Source organism: Lonchura striata, chromosome 34, assembly GCF_046129695.1.
Source record: "Lonchura striata isolate bLonStr1 chromosome 34, bLonStr1.mat, whole genome shotgun sequence".
Classification (NCBI taxonomy): Eukaryota; Metazoa; Chordata; class Aves; order Passeriformes; family Estrildidae; genus Lonchura; species Lonchura striata.
Window position 1 is genome coordinate 1,561,816 of NC_134636.1, and position 20,595 is coordinate 1,582,410.

General features: G+C 61.0%; 1 protein-coding gene across 1 annotated transcript in view; it reads left to right on the plus strand.

Annotated features, from left to right (window-relative positions):
• Positions 1 to 20,595, plus strand: part of LOC110482566 (polyunsaturated fatty acid lipoxygenase ALOX15B) — a 28,121-nt gene that overhangs the window by 1,816 nt on the left and 5,710 nt on the right. The window contains exons 2-17 of the mRNA XM_077789457.1: positions 977 to 1,103; positions 1,323 to 1,426; positions 2,095 to 2,156; positions 2,256 to 2,295; positions 4,029 to 4,443; positions 5,021 to 5,119; positions 5,982 to 6,063; positions 6,772 to 6,888; positions 8,284 to 8,387; positions 9,455 to 9,627; positions 10,885 to 11,028; positions 13,376 to 13,885; positions 14,768 to 14,854; positions 16,632 to 16,685; positions 16,816 to 16,985; positions 19,012 to 19,133. Coding sequence (XP_077645583.1) covers positions 977 to 1,103; positions 1,323 to 1,426; positions 2,095 to 2,156; positions 2,256 to 2,295; positions 4,029 to 4,443; positions 5,021 to 5,119; positions 5,982 to 6,063; positions 6,772 to 6,888; positions 8,284 to 8,387; positions 9,455 to 9,627; positions 10,885 to 11,028; positions 13,376 to 13,885; positions 14,768 to 14,854; positions 16,632 to 16,685; positions 16,816 to 16,985; positions 19,012 to 19,133 — 2,410 coding nt within the window. The remainder of the gene's footprint in view (positions 1 to 976; positions 1,104 to 1,322; positions 1,427 to 2,094; positions 2,157 to 2,255; positions 2,296 to 4,028; positions 4,444 to 5,020; positions 5,120 to 5,981; positions 6,064 to 6,771; positions 6,889 to 8,283; positions 8,388 to 9,454; positions 9,628 to 10,884; positions 11,029 to 13,375; positions 13,886 to 14,767; positions 14,855 to 16,631; positions 16,686 to 16,815; positions 16,986 to 19,011; positions 19,134 to 20,595) is intronic.

A 20,595-nucleotide genomic window follows, 5' to 3' on the forward strand; every position in this document is an offset into this window, starting at 1 on the left:
CCAAACGTCCCCAACCCCCCAGAGGGGACCCGGCGGGGAGGGGACAGGCGGTGGCAGTGGCAGCCAGGGCGCGGCCGGGCGGTGACACGGCGTGGGTGGCCCTGGGGACACGGGGACGGTGTCGCCATCGAGGGCGGGGCAGGGACACCACGGGACACTGCGGGGGTGGCAGCGGTGACACAACAGGGGTGACAGTGGTGACACTGTGGGGGTGGCAGCAGTGGCACAATGGTGGTGACAATGATGACACAGTGGGGGTGACAGCGGTGACACAATGGAGGGGACAAAATGGAGGGGACAGCGGTGACACAGAGGAGGTGACAATGGTGACACAATGGTGGTGACAATGGTGACACAGCGATGGTGACAGTGGTGACGCAGAAATGGTGACAGTGGTGACACAGTGGGGGTGACAGTGGTGACACAATGGTGGTGACAATGGTGACACAGCGATGGTGACAGTGGTGACACAATGGGGGTGACAGTGGTGACACAGTGGTGGTGACAATGGTGACACAGCGATGGTGACAGTGGTGACGCAGAAATGGTGACAGTGGTGACACAGTGACAGTGACAATGGTGACACAGAGGAGGTGACAATGGTGACACAGCGATGGTGACAGTGGTGACACAGAGGAGGTGACAGTGGTGACACAGATGGTGACACAGTGGCGGCACAATGACGGTGACACAGATGGTGACAATGGTAACACAGCAATAGTGACAATGGTGACACAGTGACGGTGACGCAGCGATGGTGACACAGCAATGGTGACAACGATGGCACAGAAAGGGTGACACAGCGATGGTGACAATGGGGACACAGAGGAGGTGACAATGGTGACACAGTGATGGTGACAATGGTGACACAGTGACGGTGACACAGTGATGGTGACAATGGTGACACAGTGATGGTGACAATGGGGACACAGATGGTGACAATGGTGACGCAGTGATGGTGACAATGGTGACACAGATGGTGACAATGGTGACACATTGGTGGCACAATGATGGTGACGCAGATGGTGACAATGGTAACACAGCAATGGTGACAGTGGTGACACATTGGTGGCACAATGATGGTGACACAGATGGTGACAATGGTAACACAGCAATAGTGACAATGGTGACACAGTGACGGTGACGCAGCGATGGTGACACAGCAACGGTGACAACGATGGCACAGAAAGGGTGACACAGAGATGGTGACAATGGGGACACAGATGGTGACACAGTGGTGGCAGGCACAATGATGGTGACGCAGGTGGTGACAATGGTGACACAGTGATGGTGGCGATGGTGACCCCGTAACGGTGACACAGCGATGGTGACAATGGGGACACAGATGGTGACAACGGTGACACAGTGGTGGCACAATGACGGTGACACAGATGGCGATAATGGTAACACAGCAATAGTGACAATGGTGACACAGTGACGGTGACGCAGCGATGGTGACACAGCAACGGTGACAATGATGGCACAGAAAGGGTGACACAGCGATGGTGACAATGGTGACGCAGTGATGGTGACAATGGTGACACAGATGGCGACAATGGTGACACAGTGGTGGCACAATGATGGTGACGCAGATGGTGACAATGGTAACACAGCAATAGTGACAATGGTGACACAGTGACGGTGACGCAGCGATGGTGACACAGCAACGGTGACAACGATGGCACAGAAAGGGTGACACAGAGATGGTGACACAAGGGGGGTGGCAGTGGTGACAAGTGATGATGACAGTGGTGACACAATGGAGGTGGCAATGGTGGCACAGTGATGGTGACACAGCGATGGTAACACAGTGATGGTGACAACGATGGCACAGAAACGGTGACACAGCGATGGTGACAATGATGGCACAGAAAGGGTGACACAGAGATGGTGACGATGGTGACACAAGGGGGGTGGCAGTGGTGGCACAGCGATGGTGACACAGCGATGGTGACAACAATGGCACAGAAACGGTGACACAGCGATGGTGACAGTGGTGACACAATGGGGGTGGCAGTGGTGGCACAGCGACGGTGACGCAGCGATGGTGACAGCGACGGTGGCAACGGTGACAATGGTGATGTTGTTCCCCAGGGGGTGTCGGTGGTGGCAGTGGCACGGTGGTGGCGGCACGGCGAGGTGGCAGCGGTGGCACGGTGACGGTGGCCTGGTGGTGGTGACAGCGGTGGCGGTGACACAGCGAAGGTGACAACGGTGGCAACGGTGACACAGCAATGGTGACAACGGTGACACAGCGGTGGTGACAGCGATGGCCTGGCGGTGACAGTGGTGGCGGTGACACAGCAAAGGTGACAACGGTGACACAGCAACGGTGACAGAGCATGGGGACAATGGTGACACAGCCATGGTGGCACAGCCATGGTGACAATGGTGATACAGCCGTGGTGACAATGGTGACACAGCCATGGTGACGAAGCCATGGTGACAATGGTGACACAGCCATGGTGGCACAGCCATGGTGACACAGTGATGGTGGCACAGCCGTGGTGGCAGCAACGGTGATGGCGCAGCCATGGTGACAACAGTGACATGGCCATGGTGACAGTGGTGACACAGCCACGGTGACAGCGGCGGTGGCCTGACCATGGTGACAGTGACACTGCCGGGGCAGTGGCTGAAGAGCAAGGTGACAGTGACACAGTGACAGTGACACAGTGACAGTGATAGTGACACAGTGACGATGACACAGTGACAGTGACACAGCAACAATGACACAGTGACAGTGACACAGTGACAGTGACACAGTGACAATGACACAGTGACAGTGGCACAGTGACAGTGACAGTGACACAGTGACAGTGACAGTGATGCAGTGACAGTGACAGTGACAATGACACAGTGACAGTGACACAGCAACAATGACACAGTGACAGTGACACAGCGATAGTGACAGTGACGCAGTGACAGTGACACAGTGACAATGACACAGTGACAGTGACACAGTGACACTGACGGTGACAGTGATACAGTGACACAGTGACACAGTGACAGTGACACAGTGACAGTGACAGTGACACAGTGACAGTGACAGTGATACAGTGACACAGAGACAGCGACACAGTGACGATGACACAGTGACAGTGACACAGCAACAATGACACAGTGACAGTGACACAGTGACAGTGACACAGTGACAATGACACAGTGACAGTGGCACAGTGACAGTGACAGTGACAGTGACACAGTGACAGTGACAGTGATGCAGTGACAGTGACACAGTGACAATGACACAGTGACAGTGACACAGCAACAATGACACAGTGACAGTGACACAGCGATAGTGACACAGTGACAATGACACAGTGACAGTGGCACAGTGACAGTGACAGTGACACAGTGACAGTGACAGTGATACAGTGACACAGAGACAGTGACACAGTGACGATGACACAGTGACAGTGACACAGCAACAATGACACAGTGACAGTGACACAGCGATAGTGACAGTGATGCAGTGACAGTGACACAGTGACAATGATACAGTGACAGTGGCACAGTGACAGTGACAGTGACACAGTGACAGTGACAGTGATGCAGTGACAGTGACACAGTGACAATGACACAGTGACAGTGGCACAGTGACAGTGACAGTGACACAGTGACACTGATGGTCACAGTGACAGTGACACAGTGACAGTAACGGTGACAGTGACAGTGACACAGGGACACTGATGGTCACAGTGACAGTGACACAGTGACAGTGACGGTGACAGTGACAGTGACACAGGGACACTGACGGTGACAGTGACACAGTGACAGTGACAGTGGCACAGTGACAGTGACAGTGGCACAGTGACAGTGACAGTGACACAGCGACACTGACGGTGACAGTGACAGTGACACAGTGACAGTGACACAGTGACACAGTGACAGTGACACAGTGACACAGTGACAGTGACAGTGACACAGCGACACTGACGGTGACAGTGACAGTGACACAGTGACAGTGACACAGTGACAATGACAATGACACAGTGACACTGACGGTGTCCCCGGTGTCCCTGCAGGTGACAGAGTACCGCGTCCCCGTCCCCCGCCCCCTGGGCCGCCTGTTGCTGCTCCGGGTGCACAAGGGGCCCTGCGGGGGCCTCCCCGAGAGCTCCTGGTACCTGGAGAGCGTCACCGTGTGGGAACAGCGCGGGGACACCCCCGGCGACACCCCTGGGGACACCCCCGACACCCCCGACACCTCCGACAGCGAGGACAGCGAGGACAGCGAGGAGGAGGAGGAGGAGGAGGAGGAGGAGGAAGGTGACAGCGAGGAAGAGGAAGGTGACAGCGAGGAGGAGGAGGAAGGTGACAGCGAGGGGACGGGTGACACCGAGGAGGAGGAGGAGGAGCCTGAGGACAGCGAGGGTGACACCGAGGACAGCGAGGGTGACACCGAGGATGGCGAGGGTGACACCGGCACTGCCGCCGCAGGTGAGGCTGATGGCGCAGGTGGCACCTGTGATGGCACAGGTGACGTCACCTGATGGGTGCCACCTGTGCCAGTCCAGGTGACGTCACCTGATGGGTGACACCTGTGCCAGTCCAGGTGACGTCACCCCCACAGGTGACAGCTGTGACAGTACAGGTGATGTCATCTCTGCAGGTGATACCTGTGGCAGTACAGGTGACATCAGTCTGTCAAGTGACACCTGTGATGGCACAGGTGATGTCACCCACACAGGTCACACCTGTGCCACACCCGGTGACATCACCCCTGCAGGTGACACCTGTGCCTCTCCAGGTGACATCACCCCACAGGTGACACCTGTGACATTCCGGGTGACATCACCCCTACAGGTCACACCTGTGCCACCCCAGGTGACATCACCCCACAGGTCACACCTGTGACATTCCGGGTGACATCACCTGATGGGTGCCACCTGTGTCACCCCAGGTGACGTCACCCCCACAGGTGACACCTGTGACAGTACAGGTGACATCAGTCTGTCGAGTGACACCTGTGCCACCCGCGGTGTTGTCACCCGAGCGGTGCCGCCTGTCCCCGCAGGTGACCCCGGTGACGCCGCCGCTCTCCTGGGCCCTTTCCACTTCCCCTGCTACCGCTGGCTGCAGGGCTACGGCACCTGGGAGCTGCCCGAGGGCACAGGTGGGCACCCAGGGGGGCATGGGGACACCTGGGGACACCTGGGGACACACCTGGGGACAGCTGGGGACACCTGGGAGCTGCCCGAGGGCACAGGTGGGCACCCAGGAGGGCATGGGGACACCTGGGGACACATGGGGACACACCTGGGGACAGCTGGGACACTGGGGAGCTGCCCGAGGGCACAGGTGGGCACGGGGACACCTGGGGGAACACCTGGGGGAACACCTGGGGTAACACCTGGGAGCTGCCTGAGGGCACAGGTGGGCACGGGAACACCTGGGGGAACACCTGGGGTAACACCTGGGAGCTGCCTGAGGGCACAGGTGGGCACGGGAACACCTGGGGGAACACCTGGGGTAACACCTGGGAGCTGCCTGAGGGCACAGGTGGGCACGGGAACACCTGGGGGAACACCTGGGGTAACACCTGGGAGCTGCCTGAGGGCACAGGTGGGCACGGGAACACCTGGGGGAACACCTGGGGTAACACCTGGGAGCTGCCTGAGGGCACAGGTGGGCACGGGAACACCTGGGGGAACACCTGGGGTAACACCTGGGAGCTGCCTGAGGGCACAGGTGGGCACGGGAACACCTGGGGGAACACCTGGGGTAACACCTGGGAGCTGCCTGAGGGCACAGGTGGGCACCCAGGAGGGCATGGGGACACCTGGGGACACATGGGGACACATGGGGACAGTTGAGAATGCACCTGAGGACACCTGGGACAGCTGGGGATGCACCTGGGGGGGTGGGGACACACCTGGGGACACTCCCACGACACCCGTGACACCCATGACACCTGTGATACCCATGACACCCGTGTCACCCATGTCACCTGTGTCACCCGTGTCACCTGTCCGCAGCCCGGACGCCGGCCATGGAGCGACACCCGCGGCTGCAGCGGCAGCGCCGCCGGTACCTGGTGCAGCAGCGGCGGCGCTACAGGTGAGGGACGGTGACGCTGTCACCTGGGGGGGTGACACGGCCAGGTGTGCGTGTGTGTGACACCCCGGGTGTGCGTGTGACACCCCCTAGGTGTGCGTGTGACACCCCCCAGGTGTGCGTGTGACGCCCCAGGTGTATCTCAGCTGTCCCCAGGTGTCCCAGGTGTGTCCAGGTGTGTCCCAGGTGTGTCCCAGGTGTGTACCACCTGTCTCAGGTGTGTCCCAGGTGTGTCCCAGGTGTGTCCAGGTGTGTCCAGGTGTGTCCCAGGTGCGTCCCAGGTGTGTCCCACCTGTCTCAGGTGTGTCCCAGGTGTGTCCAGGTGTGTCCCAGGTGTGTCCCACCTGTCTCAGGTGTGTCCCAGGTGTGTCCAGGTGTGTCCCACCTGTCTCAGGTGTGTCCCAGGTGTGTCCCACCTGCCCAGGTGTGTCCAGGTGTGTCTCAGGTGTGTCCAGGTGTGTCCCACCTGTCTCAGGTGTGTCCCAGGTGTGTCCAGGTGTGTCTCAGGTGTGTCCCAGGTGTGTCCCAGGTGTGTCTCAGGTGTGTCCAGGTGTGTCCCACCTGTCTCAGGTGTGTCCAGGTGTGTCCCAGGTGTGTCCCAGGTGTGTCCAGGTGTGTCCCAGGTGTGTCCCACCTGTCCCAGGTGTGTCCCACCTGCCCAGGTGTGTCCAGGTGTGTCCCACCTGTCTCAGGTGTGTCCCACCTGGCCAGGCTGGCTCCCTTTGCCCCGGGCCTGCCCTGGGCTCTGCCCCTGGGGACGCCGCTGGAGCCCGACCTCAGCTACTCGCTGGCCAAGGCCTCGGCCTTCTACCTGCGGGGCAGCGCCGCGTGAGTGACCCGACCCCTGACCCCTGACCCCTGACCCCTGAGTGACCCCTGAGTGACCCCGACCCCTGAGTGACCCCGACCCCTGAGTGACCCCGACCCCTGAGTGACCCGACCCCCGACCCCTGACCCCTGACTCCTGACCCCTGAGTGACCCCGACCCCTGAGTGACCCCGACCCCTGAGTGACCCCGACCCCTGACCTCCGACCCCTGAGTGACCCCGACCCCTGAGTGACCCCGACCCCTGACCCCTGAGTGACCCCTGACCCCTGAGTGACCCCGACCCCTGAGTGACCCCTGACCCCTGAGTGACCCCGACCCCTGAGTGACCCAGACCCCTGACCCGTGACCCCTGACCCCTGAGTGACCCCTGAGTGACCCTGACCCCTGAGTGACCCCTGACCCCTGACCCCTGAGTGACCCCTGAGTGACCCCGACCCCTGACCCCTGAGTGACCCCTGACCCCTGAGTGACCCCGACCCCTGAGTGACCCAGACCCTTGACCCCTGACCCCTGAGTGACCCCTGAGTGACCCCTGAGTGACCCCGACCCCTGACCCCTGAGTGACCCCGACCCCTGAGTGACCCCGACCCCTGACCCCTGAGTGACCCCAACCCCTGTCCCCTGAGTGACCCTGATCCCTGACCCCTGAGTGACCCCGACCCCTGACCCCTGACCCCTGAGTGACCCCGACCCCTGACCCCTGACCCCTGAGTGACCCCTGAGTGACCCCTGACCCCTGAGCCCTGAGTGACCCCGACCCCTGACCCCTGACCCCTGACCCCTGACCCCTGAGTGACCCCGACCCCTGAGTGACCCCGACCCCTGACCTCCGACCCCTGAGTGACCCCGACCCCTGAGTGACCCCGACCCCTGACCTCCGACCCCTGAGTGACCCCAACCCCTGAGTGATCCTGATCCCTGACCTCTGAGTGACCCCTGAGTGACCCCTGAGTGACCCCGACCCCTGACCCCTGACCCCACCCCAAGTGACCCCTGAGTGACCCTGAGTGACCAATGAGTGACCCCTCTCAGACCCCTGACCCCAAACCCGGCCCTGCCCAAACCCTCCCCCAATCCCCCCACTGTCCCCCCAATGTCCCCAATGTCCCCAATGTCCCAAATGTCCCCAATGTCCCCAGTGTCCCCAATGTCCCCAATCCCCCAATGTCCCCAATGTCCCCAATGTCCCCACTGTCCCCCCAATGTCCCCAATGTCCCAAATGTCCCCAATGTCCCCAGTGTCCCCAATGTCCCCAATCCCCCCAATGTCCCCATGTCCCCAGTGTCCCCAATGTCCCCAATCCCCCAATGTCCCCAATGTCCCCAATGTCCCCAATCCCCCCAATGTCCCCATGTCCCCATGTCCCCATGTCCCCATGTCCCCGCTGTCCCAGGAACCTGGAGGCCAAGCTGCGGGGGTTCCTGGCCCGGCCCTGCTCGTGGCCCAGCGTGGAGGCCATGACCCGCGTGTTCCAGAGCTTCCACACGCCCGTCACTGGTGGGACAGCGGGGACACTGGGGACACTGGGGCATTGGGGACACTGGGGACACTGGGGGCACTGGGGACACTGGGGACACTGGGGACACTGGGGACACTGGGGACATTGGGGGGACATTGGGGACATCGGGGACACTGGGGACACTGGGGGGGTTGGGGACATTGGGGGCATTGGGGGCATTGGGGACACTGGGGGGGTTGGGGACATTGGGGGCATTGGGGGCATTGGGGACACTGGGGGGGTTTGGGGACATTGGGGACATTTGGGGCATTGGGGACACTGGGGACACTGGGGACACTGGGGACATTGGGGACACGGGGGACATTGGGGGGGTTGGGGACATTGGGGGGGTTGGGGACAATGGGGACAGTGGGGACACCGGGGGGATTGGGGGGATTGGGAGGTTTGGGGACATTGGGGACATTGGGGGGATTGGGGGGATTTGGGATATTGGGGACGTTGGGGGTTACTGGGGACATTTGGGGACATTGGGGTGATTTGGGACACTGGGGACATTGGGGGACATTGGGGGGTTGGGGACATTGGGGACACTGGGGACACTGGGGACATTGGGGACACTGGGGACATTGGGGACACCGGGGGGATTGGGGACATTGGGGACATCAGGAGGACATTGGGGACATTGGCGTGATTTGGGATATTTGGGGGCATTGTGGGAGATTGGGGGGATTTGGGGACATTTGGGGACACTGGGGACATTGCTGGGACTGGGGACATTGGGGACATCAGGGAGACATTGGGGACATTGGGAACGTTGTGGCATTTGGGACATTGGGGACACTGTGGGACACTGGGGACACTGGGGACATTGGGGGACATTTTGAGGATATGGGACATTGGGGACATCGGAGGGACCCAGGAGGTGACACAGGGGACATTTGGGATGGATGACACAAAAATTTGGGGGATCCCAGAGGCGATTTCGGGGATCCCAAAACTCTGGGGTTACTGGGGAGGGTCCTGGGGGTGTCGCAGGAGTTGGGGGGGGTCTGGGGGGTGTCCCCAAGTGTCCCCAGCTGTCCCCAAGTGTCCCCTGTGTCCCCAGAGTACGTGCTGCGGCACTGGCAGGAGGACGCGTTTTTCGGGGAGCAGTTCCTGAGCGGGGTGAACCCCGTCCTGCTGCGCCGCTGCCGCCGCCTGCCCCCCAACTTCCCCGTCAGCGAGGCCATGGTGGCCCCCAGCCTGGGCCCGGGCACCTCCCTGCGCCGGGAGATGGAGGTGGGCACCCCAAAAACACCAAAATCACCCCAAAAACCCCAAAAACACCCCAAAAACACCCCAAAACCACCAAAAACCCCAAAGAGAAACCCCAAAGAGAAACCCCAAATTAAAACCCCCATGGTGGCCCCCAGCCTGGGCCCGGGCACCTCCCTGCGCCGGGAGATGGAGGTGGGCACCCCAAAACCACCAAAATCACCCCAAAAACACCCCAAAACACCCCAAAAATACCAATTGGGAACCACAGAAACCCCAAAAACCCCAAAGAGAAACCCCAAAGAGAAACCCCAAATTAAAACCCCCATGGTGGTCCCAGCCTGGGCCCGGGCACCTCCCTGCGCCGGGAGATGGAGGTGGGCACCCCAAAATTACCAAAATCACCCTAAAAACACCCCAAAACACCCCAAAACACCCCAAAACCACCAAAAACCCCAAAGAGAAACCCCAAATAAACACCCCAACCAAACGCCCCCATGGTGGCCCCAGCCTGGGCCCGGGCACCTCCCTGCGCCAGGAGATGGAGGTGGGCACCCCAAAAACACCAAAATTACCCCAAAAATCCCAAAAACACCCCAAAACACCCCAAAACCACCAAAAAACCCAAAGAGAAACCCCAAAGAGAAACCCCAAATTAAAACCCCCATGGTGGCCCCAGCCTGGGCCCGGGCACCTCCCTGCGCCGGGAGATGGCGGTGGGCACCCCAAAACCACCAAAATCACCCCAAAAATCCCAAAAACACCCCAAAAATACCAATTGGGAACCACAGAAACCCCAAAAACCCCAAAGAAAAATCCCAAAGAGAAACCCCAAGTTAAAACCCCCATGGTGGCCCCAGCCTCAGCCCAGGGACCTCCCTGCGCCAGGAGATGGAGGTGGGCACCCCAAAACCACCAAAATCACCCCAAAAACCCCAAAAACACCCCAAAACACCCCAAAACCACCAAAAACCCCAAAGAGAAACCCCAAAGAGAAACCCCAAATTAAAACCCCCATGGTGGCTCCCAGACTGGGCCTGGGTGCCGGGAGATGGAGGTGGGCACCCTAAAACCACCAAAATCACCCCAAAACCCTGATTTTGGGGTGTCCTTCAGGCAGGGAACATCTCCCAGGCCGATTACGGGGTGCTGGGATTTGGGGTTTTTCCCCAGGATTTGGGGTTTTTCCCAGGATTTGGGGTTATTCCAGGATTTGGGGGATCCCAGGCCGGGGTTTCCCCCCGGTTTTTGGGGTTCCCCTGATTTTGGGGTGCTCCCCAGGCAGGGAACATCTACCTGGCCGATTACGGGGTGCTGCAGGGGCTCCCCACCGCCGTCATCGACGGGCGCCCCACCTTCGTGGCCGCCCCGCTGTGCCTGCTGCACCAGCGCCCCGACGGCGACCTGCTGCCCCTCGCCATCCAGGTGGGACCCAAAAACCCCAAAACTCACCCCAAAACTCACCCCAAAACCCAGAAACCCCAAAACTCACCCCAAAACTCACCCCAAAACTCACCCCAAAACCCCAAAAACCCCAAAACTCACCCCAAAACTCAACCCTGCTGCACCAGCGCCCCGACGGCGACCTGCTGCCCCTTGCTATCCAGCTGGGACCCCAAAAACCCCAAAACTCACCCCAAAACTCACCCCGACCCCAAAAACCTCAAAAATGGACCCCAAAAACTCACCCCAAAACCCCAAAACTCACCCCAAAACTCACCCCAAAACCCAGAAACCCCAAAACTCACCCCAAAGCTCACCCAAAAACCCAAAAAACCCAAAAACCCACCCCAAAAACCCCAAAACTCACCCCAAAAACCCACCCCGGACCCCAAAAACATAAAAACAAACCCCAAAAACCCACCCCAAAACCCAAAAACCCCAAAACTCACCCCAAAACCCCCAAAAATGGACCCCAAAAACCCAAAACTGGGGGGGATTTTAAATGGGGGGATGGAACAGGGAGGATTCCCACTGGGAATGGGGGAACTGCTGCCCCTCACCAGCCAGCTGGGACCCCAAAAACCCCAAAACTCACCCCAAAAATCGACCCCGACCCCAAAACCCCGAAAACGGACCCCAAAAACCCAAAAATGGACCCCAAAAACCCTGTAAGGCTTTGGGGTCGCTGTGATGGTTTTGGGGTGTCACTTTTGGGGTTCCTCTGACCCTTTTGGGGTTCCCTGATGGATTTTGGGGTTCCCCTGATGGATTTTGGGATTCCCTGATGGATTTTGGGGTTCCCAGCTGGATTTTGGGTTTCCCCTGATGGATTTTGGGGTTCCCTGATGGATTTTGAGGTGTTCTGATCCTTTTGGGGTCCCTGTGTCCGTTTGGGGTCCCTGGGATGGTTTGGGATTCCCTGACACTTTTGGAGCCCCTGTGACAGTTTTTGGGGTGCCAGTTTGGGGTTCCCCTGATGGATTTGGGGTTCCCTGATGGAATTTTGAGGTTCCCCTGATGGATTTCGGGGTTCCCTGATGGATTTCGGGTTTCCCACCTGGATTTTTGGGGTTCCCCTCAGGACTTTGGGGTTCCCTGATGGAATTTTGAGGTTCCCCTGATGGATTTCGGGGTTCCCTGATGGATTTCGGGTTTCCCACCTGGATTTTTGGGGTTCCCCTCAGGACTTTGGGGTTCCCTGATGGATTTTGGGGTTCCCTGATGGATTTCGGGGTTCCCTGATTGAATTTTGGGTTCTCTGATGGAATTTGGGGTTCTCAGCTGGATTTTGGGGTTCCCCTCAGGACTTTGGGGTTCCCTGATGGATTTTGGGGTTCCCCTCAGGACTTTGGGGTTCCCTGATGGATTTTGGGGTTCCCTGATGGATTTTGGGGTTCCCCTCAGGACTTTGGGGTTCCCTGATGGATTTTGGGGTTCCCCTCAGGATTTCGGGGTTCCCTGATGGATTTCGGGGTTCCCTGATGGATTTTGGGGTTTCCTGATGGATTTTGGGGTTCTCAGCTGGATTTTGGGGTTCCCCTCAGGACTTTGGTGTTCCCTGATGGATTTTGGGGTTCCCCTCAGGACTTTGGGGTTCCCCTGATGGATTTTGGGATTCCCTGATGGATTTTGGGGTTCCCCTCAGGATTTTGGGGTTCCCTGATGGATTTTGGTGTTCCCTGATGGATTTTGGGGTTCTCAGCTGTATTTTTGGGTTCTCAGCTGTATTTTTGGGTTCCCAGCTGTATTTTGGGGTTCTCAGCTGTATTTTGGGGTTCCCAGCTGTCCCAGGAGCCGGGTCCCTCCGCGCCGGTGTTCGTGCCGCAGGACCCGCCGTGGCTCTGGGCGCTGGCCAAGGCCTGGGCTCCCCTCAGGATTTCGGGGCTCCCCTCAGGATGTTGGAGTTCCCTGATGGATTTTGGTGTTCCCTGATGGATTTCGGGGTTCCCTGATGGATTTTGGGGTTCTCAGCTGTCCCAGGAGCCGGGTCCCTCCGCGCCGGTGTTCGTGCCGCAGGACCCGCCGTGGCTCTGGGCGCTGGCCAAGGCCGGGGCGCCCCTCAGGATTTTGGGGCTCCCCTCAGGATTTTGGGGTTCTCAGCTGTATTTTTGGGTTCCCAGCTGTATTTTGGGGTTCTCAGCTGTATTTTGGGGTTCCCAGCTGTCCCAGGAGCCGGGTCCCTCCGCGCCGGTGTTCGTGCCGCAGGACCCGCCGTGGCTCTGGGCGCTGGCCAAGGCCTGGGCTCCCCTCAGGATTTCGGGGTTCCCTGATGGATTTTGGGGCTCCCCTCAGGATTTCGGGGTTCTCAGCTGTATTTTGGGGTTCCCAGCTGTCCCAGGAGCCGGGTCCCTCCGCGCCGGTGTTCGTGCCGCAGGACCCGCCGTGGCTCTGGGCGCTGGCCAAGGCCTGGGTGCGCAGCGCCGAGTTCCAGGTGCACGAGGGGCTGACGCACCTGCTGCGCGCCCACCTGCTGGGAGAGGTGTTCGCCCTGGCCACGCTGCGCCGGCTGCCCCCGCAGCACCCGCTCTTCAAGGTACCCCCCGGAAAAATTCCGAAAATCCTAAAGAAATCCCGCCCGGAAAAAACAAACGGGAAAAAAATCCCGCCCGGAAAAACCAAACAGCAAAAAAATCCTGCCTGGAAAAACCAAACGGGAAAAAAATCCCGCCTGGAAAAACCAAACGGGAAAAAAATCCCGATTGGAAAAACCAAACGGGAAAAAAATCCCGATTGCAAAAACCAAACGGGAAAAAAATCCCGCCTGGAAAAACCAAACGGGAAAAAAATCCCGCCTGGAAAATCCAAACAGCAAAAAAATCCCAACCGGAAAAAACAAATCGTAAAGAAATCCCGATTGGAGAAACCAAACAGCAAAAAAATCCCGCCCGGAAATCCCAAATCCCCAAAAATCCCAGCCCCAAACCCCCAAAATTCCTGTTCTGAAAAGTCCCAAATCCCAAAAAATCCCGGTGCCCCCCCATGTCCCTGTGCCCCCCGTGCCCCCCATGTCCCGGTGCCCCCTGCCCAATTCCCTGTGCCCCCCATGTCCCTGTGCCCCCTCCCCAATTCCCCGTGCCCCCCAATTCCCCGTGCCCCCCATCTCACGGTGCCCCCCTCACCCCGTGCCCCGGTGCCCCTCATGTCCCAGTGCCCCCCAATTCCCTGTGTCCCCCATGTCCCTGTGCCCCCCATGTCCCGGTGCCCCCTCCCCATTTCTCTGACACCCCCGTGCCCCCCATGTCCCAGTGCCCCCGTCTCACCCCGTGCCCCCCGTGCCCCCTGTTCCCGGTGCCCCCTCCCCACCTCACAGTGCCCCCCATGCCCCCCATGTCCAGGTGCCCCCCTGTTCCCGGTGCCCCCTCCCCAATTCCCGGTGCCCCCCAATTCCCTGTGCCCCTTCCCCACCTCACGGTGGCCCCCCAATTCCCTGTGCCCCCCATGTCCCGGTGCCCCCCATGTCCCTGTGCCCCCCATGTCCCGGTGCCCCCTCCCCACCTCACGGTGCCCCCCGTGCCCCCCATGTCCCGGTGCCCCCCAGTTGTCTCACCCCGTGCCCCCCATGTCCCGGTGCCCCCATCTCACCCGGTGCCCCCTCCCCATCTCCCGGTGCCCCCCGTGCCCCCCATGTCCCGGTGCCCCCTCCCCATGTCCCGGTGCCCCCATCTCACCCGGTGCCCCCTCCCCATCTCACGGTGCCCCCCGTGCCCCCCGTGCCCCCCAGCTGCTGGTGCCCCACACCCGGTTCACGGTGCAGATCGGGGTCCTTGCCCGCCGCTTCCTGCTCAACCCCGGGGGGGTCTTCGACCGGGTGAGGGGGCACAGGGGGCACGGGGGGCACGGGGGGCACCGGGTGGGTCTGGGGGCTTCGACCGGGTGAGGGGGCACGGGGGGCACCGGGAGGGTCTGGGGGCACTGGGTGGGTCTGGGGGCTTCAACAGGGTGAGGGGGGCATGGGGGGCACCGGGTGGGTCTGGGGGCACCGGGTGGGTCTGGGGGCACGGGGGGCACCGGGTGGGTCTGGGGGCTTCAACAGGGTGAGGGGGCACGGGGTGGGTCTGGGGGCACCGGGGGGCACCGGGTGGGTCTGGGGGCTCCGGGGGGCACCGGGTGGGTCTGGGGGCTCCGGGGGGCACCGGGTGGGTCTGGGGGCTTCGACCGGGTCAGGGGGCACGGGGTGGGTCTGGGGGCACCGGGTGGGTCTGGGGGCTTCACTGGGGTCAGTAAAAGGGGGGAGGGGTCCAGGAGGGTTCCCAGAGGGATCCGGGCGTTTGGAAATGGGGGGGATGGCGGGATTGGGGATTTTGGGTGGGAATTGGGGGATTTTGGGTGGGAATTGGGGATTTTGGGTGGGAATTTGGGGATTTTGGGTGTAAATTTTGGGATTTTGGGTGTATTCGGGTGGGAATTTCGAGACCAGGGGTGTCCCCTCTCTGTCCCCAATGTCCCCAATGTCCCCTCGCTGTCCCTGGGTCCTGTCAGGGCCGGCTGGCGCTGGTGGCGTGGGATTTGGGTGGGAATTGCGGGATTTTGGGTGTAAATTTGGGGATTTTGGGTGTAAATTTGGGGATTTTGGGTGTATTCGGGTGGGAATTTCGGGAGCGGGGGTGTCCCCTCTCTGTCCCCAATGTCCCCAATGTCCCCAATGTCCCCAGGCGGTGGCACTGGGCCGGCGCGGGCTGCTGGCTGTCATGGGGCGGGATTTGGGTGTAAATTTGGGGATTTTGGGTGTAAATTTGGGGATTTTGGGTGAATTTGGGTGGGAATTTCGAGACCAGGGGTGTCCCCTCGATGTCCCCTCTCTGTCCCCAATGTCCCCAATGTCCCCAGGCGGTGGCACTGGGCTGGCACGAGCTGCTGGCTGTCATGGGGGGGAATTTGGGTGGGAATTGGGGGATTTTGGGTGTAAATTTGGGGATTTTGGGTGTATTCGGGTGGGAATTCCGGGAGCGGGGGTGTCCCTGCCGTGTCCCCTTGATGTCCCCAATGTCCCCTCGCTGTCCCTGGGTCCTGTCAGGGCTGGCTGGCGCTGGTGACGCGGGATTTGGGTGGGAATTGCGGGATTTTGGGTGTAAATTTGGGGATTTTGGGTGAATTCGGGTGGGAATTTCGGGAGCGGGGGTGTCCCCTCTCTGTCCCCAATGTCCCCTCGCTGTCCCCAGGCGGTGGCGCTGGGCCGGCGCGGGCTGCTGGCGCTGGTGGCGCGGCATTTTGGGTGGGAATTGCGGGATTTTGGGTGTAAATTTGGGGATTTTGGGTGGGAATTGCAGGATTTGGGTGTAAATTTGGGGATTTTGGGTGTAAATTTGGGGATTTTGGGTGTATTCGGGTGGGAATTTCGGGAGCGGGGGTGTCCCTGCCGTGTCCCCTTGATGTCCCCAATGTCCCCTCGCTGTCCCTGGGTCCTGTCAGGGCCGGCTGGCGCTGGTGGTGCGGGATTTTGGGTGGGAATTGCGGGATTTTGGGTGTAAATTTGGGGATTTTGGGTGTAAATTTGGGGATTTTGGGTGTATTCGGGTGGGAATTTCGAGACCGGGGGTGTCCCCGCTGTGTCCCCTCTCTGTCCCCAATGTCCCCAATGTCCGCAGGCGGTGGCGCTGGGCCGGCGCGGGCTGCTGGCTGTCATGGGGCGGGTTTTGGGTGTAAATTTGGGGATTTTGGGTGGGAATTTGGGGATTTTGGGTGTATTCGGGTGGGAATTTCGGGACCGGGGGTGTCCCCTCTCTGTCCCCTCTCTGTCCCCAATGTCCCCAATGTCCCCAATGTCCGCAGGCGGTGGCGCTGGGCCGGCGCGGGCTGCTGGCGCTGGTGGCGCGGGGGCTGCGGGCGCTGCGCTGGCGCTCGCTGGTGCTGCCGCGGGACCTGCGGCACCGCGGGGTGGCGGCCACCGAGCGCCACCACTTCGGCCGCGACGCCACCGAGGTGTGGCGGGCCATCCGCAGGTGGGGACAGCGGGGACGCGCCGCGCCACCCGTGTCCCCCCGGTGTCCCCTCAGTGTCCTCAGTGTCCTCAGTGTCCTCAGTGCCACCCTCAGAGTCCTCAGTGCCACCCTCGGTGTCACCTCGGTGTCCTCACTGCCACCCTCGGTGTTCCTTCAATGTCCTCAGTGTCCCCTCAGTGTCACCTCGGTGTCCTCAGTGCCACCCTCAGTGTCTCCTCAATGTTCTCAGTGTCCCCCCGGTGTCACCTCGGTGTCCTCAGTGTCCTCAGTGCCACCCTTGGTGTTCCTTCAATGTTCTCAGTGTCCCCTCAGTGTCACCTCAATGTCCTCAGTGTCCTCAGTGTCACCTCAATGTCCTCGGTGTCCTCAGTGCCACCCTCGGTGTCTCCTCAGTGTCCTCAGTGCCACCCTCGGTGTTCCTTCAATGTCCTCAGTGTCCTCAGTGTCACCTCGGTGTCCTCAGTGCCACCCTCAGTGTCCCCTCAATGTCCTCAGTGTCCCCCCAGTGTCCCCTCGGAGTCCTCAGTGTCCTCAGTGCCACCCTCGGTGTTCCTTCAATGTTCTCAGTGTCACCTCGGTGTCACCTCGGTGTTCTCAGTGTCACCTCAATGTCCTCAGTGCCACCCTCAGTGTTCCTTCAATGTTCTCAGTGCCCCCTCAGTGTCCCCTCGGTGTCACCTCGGTGTCCTCAGTGTCCTCAGTGCCACCCTCAGTGTCCTCAGTGCCACCCTCAGTGTTCCTTCAATGTTCTCGGTGTCACCTTGGTGTCCTCAGTGCCACCCTCAGTGTCCCCTCAATGTCCTCAGTGTCCCCCCGGTGTCCCCTCGGAGTCCTCAGTGTCCTCAGTGCCACCCTCAGAGTCCTCAGTGCCACCCTCGGTGTCTCCTCAGTGTCCTCAGTGCCACCCTCAGTGTTCCTTCAATGTTCTCAGTGTCCCCCCGGTGTCACCTCGGTGTCACCTCAGTGCCACCCTCGGTGTCCTCAGTGTCCTCAGTGTCACCTCGGTGTCCTCAGTGCCGCCCTCAGTGTCCCCTCAATGTCCTCAGTGTCACCTCAGTGTCCCCTCGGTGTCACCTCGGTGTCCTCAGTGCCACCCTCAGTGTTCCTTCAATGTCCTCAATGTCCCCTCAGTGTCACCTCAATGTCTCTTCAGTGTCACCTCAATGCCACCCTCAGTGTCCCCTCAGTGTCCCCAGATTTGTCATGGGGGTGGTGGCCCTGTTGTATCCCAGTGTCCCCAGATGTCCCCAGTGTCCCCAACCCCCAATGTCCCTGATGTCCCCACTGATGTCCCCAATGTCCCCAGGTTCGTGTCCTCTCTCCTGTCCCTCTATTACCCCATTGATGTCCCCGATGTCCCCAACCCCCCCAATGTCCCCAATGTCCCTGATGTCCCCTTGATGTCCCCTCACTGTCCCAGGTTTGTCCCCGCTGTCCCCACTGTCCCAGGTTTGTCACCTCGGTGCTGTCCCCACTGTCCCAGGTTTGTCCCCTCAATGTCCCCTCACTGTCCCAGGTTTGTCCCCACTGTCCCCACTGTCCCAGGTTTGTCCCCAATGTCCCCTCGGTGTCCCAGGTTTGTCACCCCAATGTCCCCACTGTCCCAGGTTTGTCCCCACTGTCCCCACTGTCCCAGGTTTGTCACCTCGCTGCTGTCCCTCTATTACCCCATTGATGTCCTCAATGTCCCCACTGTCCCCGTTGATGTCCCCACTGTCCCCCCACTGTCCCCACTGTCCCAGGTTTGTCACCTCGCTGCTGTCCCTCTATTACCCCGTTGATGTCCCCAATGTCCCCATTGATGTCCCCACTGTCCCCTCAATGTCCCCTCGGTGTCCCAGGTTTGTCACCTCGGTGCTGTCCCCACTGTCCCAGGTTTGTCCCCACTGTCCCCACTGTCCCAGGTTTGTCACCTCGGTGCTGTCCCTGATGTCCCCAGTGTCCCCACTGTCCCCACTGTCCCAGGTTTGTCACCTCGGTGCTGTCCCTGATGTCCCCAGTGTCCCCAATGTCCCCACTGTCCCAGGTTTGTCACCTCGCTGCTGTCCCTCTATTACCCGTCCGACGGCTCCGTCCAGCAGGACCCGGAGCTCCAGGCCTGGGTGGGAGAAATCTTCAGGAGAGGATTCCTGGCCCGGCGGCGCTCAGGTGGGCACGGGGGGCACCGAGGTGGGCTCAGGTGGGTTCGGGTGGGCACGGGGGGCACCGAGGTGGGCTCAGGTGGGCTCAGGTGGGCTCAGGTGGGTTCAGGTGGGCACAGGTGGGCACGGGTAGGTTCAGGTGGGCTCAGGGGGGCTCAGGGGGGCTCAGGTGGGTTCAGGTGGGCACAGGTGGGCTCAGGTGGGCACAGGTGGGCACAGGTGGGCTCAGGTGGGCTCAGGTGGGCACAGGTGGGCTCAGGTGAGCTCAGGTGGGCTCAGGTGGGCTCAGGTGGGTTCAGGTGAGCTCAGGTGGGCTCAGGTGGGCTCAGGTGGGCTCAGGTGAGCTCAGGTGGGCTCAGGTGGGCACAGGTGGGCTCGGGTGGGCTCAGGTGAGCTCAGGTGGGCTCAGGTGGGCACAGGTGGGCACAGGTGGGCTCAGGTGAGCTCAGGTGGGCTCAGGTGGGCACGGGGGGCTCAGGTGGGCTCAGGTGGGTTCGGGTGGGTTCAGGTGGGCTCAGGTGGGCTCAGGTGGGCACAGGTGGGCTCAGGTGAGCTCAGGTGGGCTCAGGTGGGCACAGGTGGGCACAGGTGGGCACAGGTGGGCTCAGGTGGGCTCAGGTGAGCACAGGTGGGCTCAGGTGGGCTCAGGTGGGCACAGGTGGGCTCAGGTGGGCTCAGGTGGGCTCAGGTGGGCACAGGTGGGCTCAGGTGGGCTCAGGTGAGCTCAGGTGGGCTCAGGTGGGCACAGGTGATCACAGGTGTGCTCAGGTGGGCACAGGTGGGCTCAGGTGGGCTCAGGTGGGCACGGGGGGCTCAGGTGAGCTCAGGTGGGCTCAGGTGAGCTCAGGTGAGCTCAGGTGGGCTCAGGTGGGCACAGGTGGGCTCAGGTGGGCTCAGGTGGGCACAGGTGATCACAGGTGTGCTCAGGTGGGCTCAGGTGGGCACGGGGGGCTCAGGTGGGCTCAGGTGGGCTCAGGTGGGCACAGGTGGGCTCAGGTGGGCTCAGGTGAGCTCAGGTGGGCTCAGGTGGGCTCAGGTGGGCACAGGTGGGCTCAGGTGAGCTCAGGTGGGCTCAGGTGGGCTCAGGTGGGCTCAGGTGGGCACAGGTGATCACAGGTGTGCTCAGGTGGGCTCAGGTGGGCACAGGTGGGCTCAGGTGGGCTCAGGTGAGCTCAGGTGGGCTCAGGTGGGCTCAGGTGGGTTCAGGTGGGCACAGGTGGGCACGGGGGGCTCAGGTGGGTTCAGGTGTGCTCAGGTGGGTTCAGGTGGGCACAGGTGGGCACGGGGGGCTCAGGTGGGCTCAGGTGGGCTCAGGTGGGTTCAGGTGGGCACAGGTGGGCACGGGGGGCTCAGGTGGGCACAGGTGGGCTCAGGTGGGCTCAGGTGGGCACAGGTGGGCACAGGTGGGTTCAGGTGGGCTCAGGTGAGCTCAGGTGGGCACAGGTGGGCACAGGTGGGCACAGGTGGGC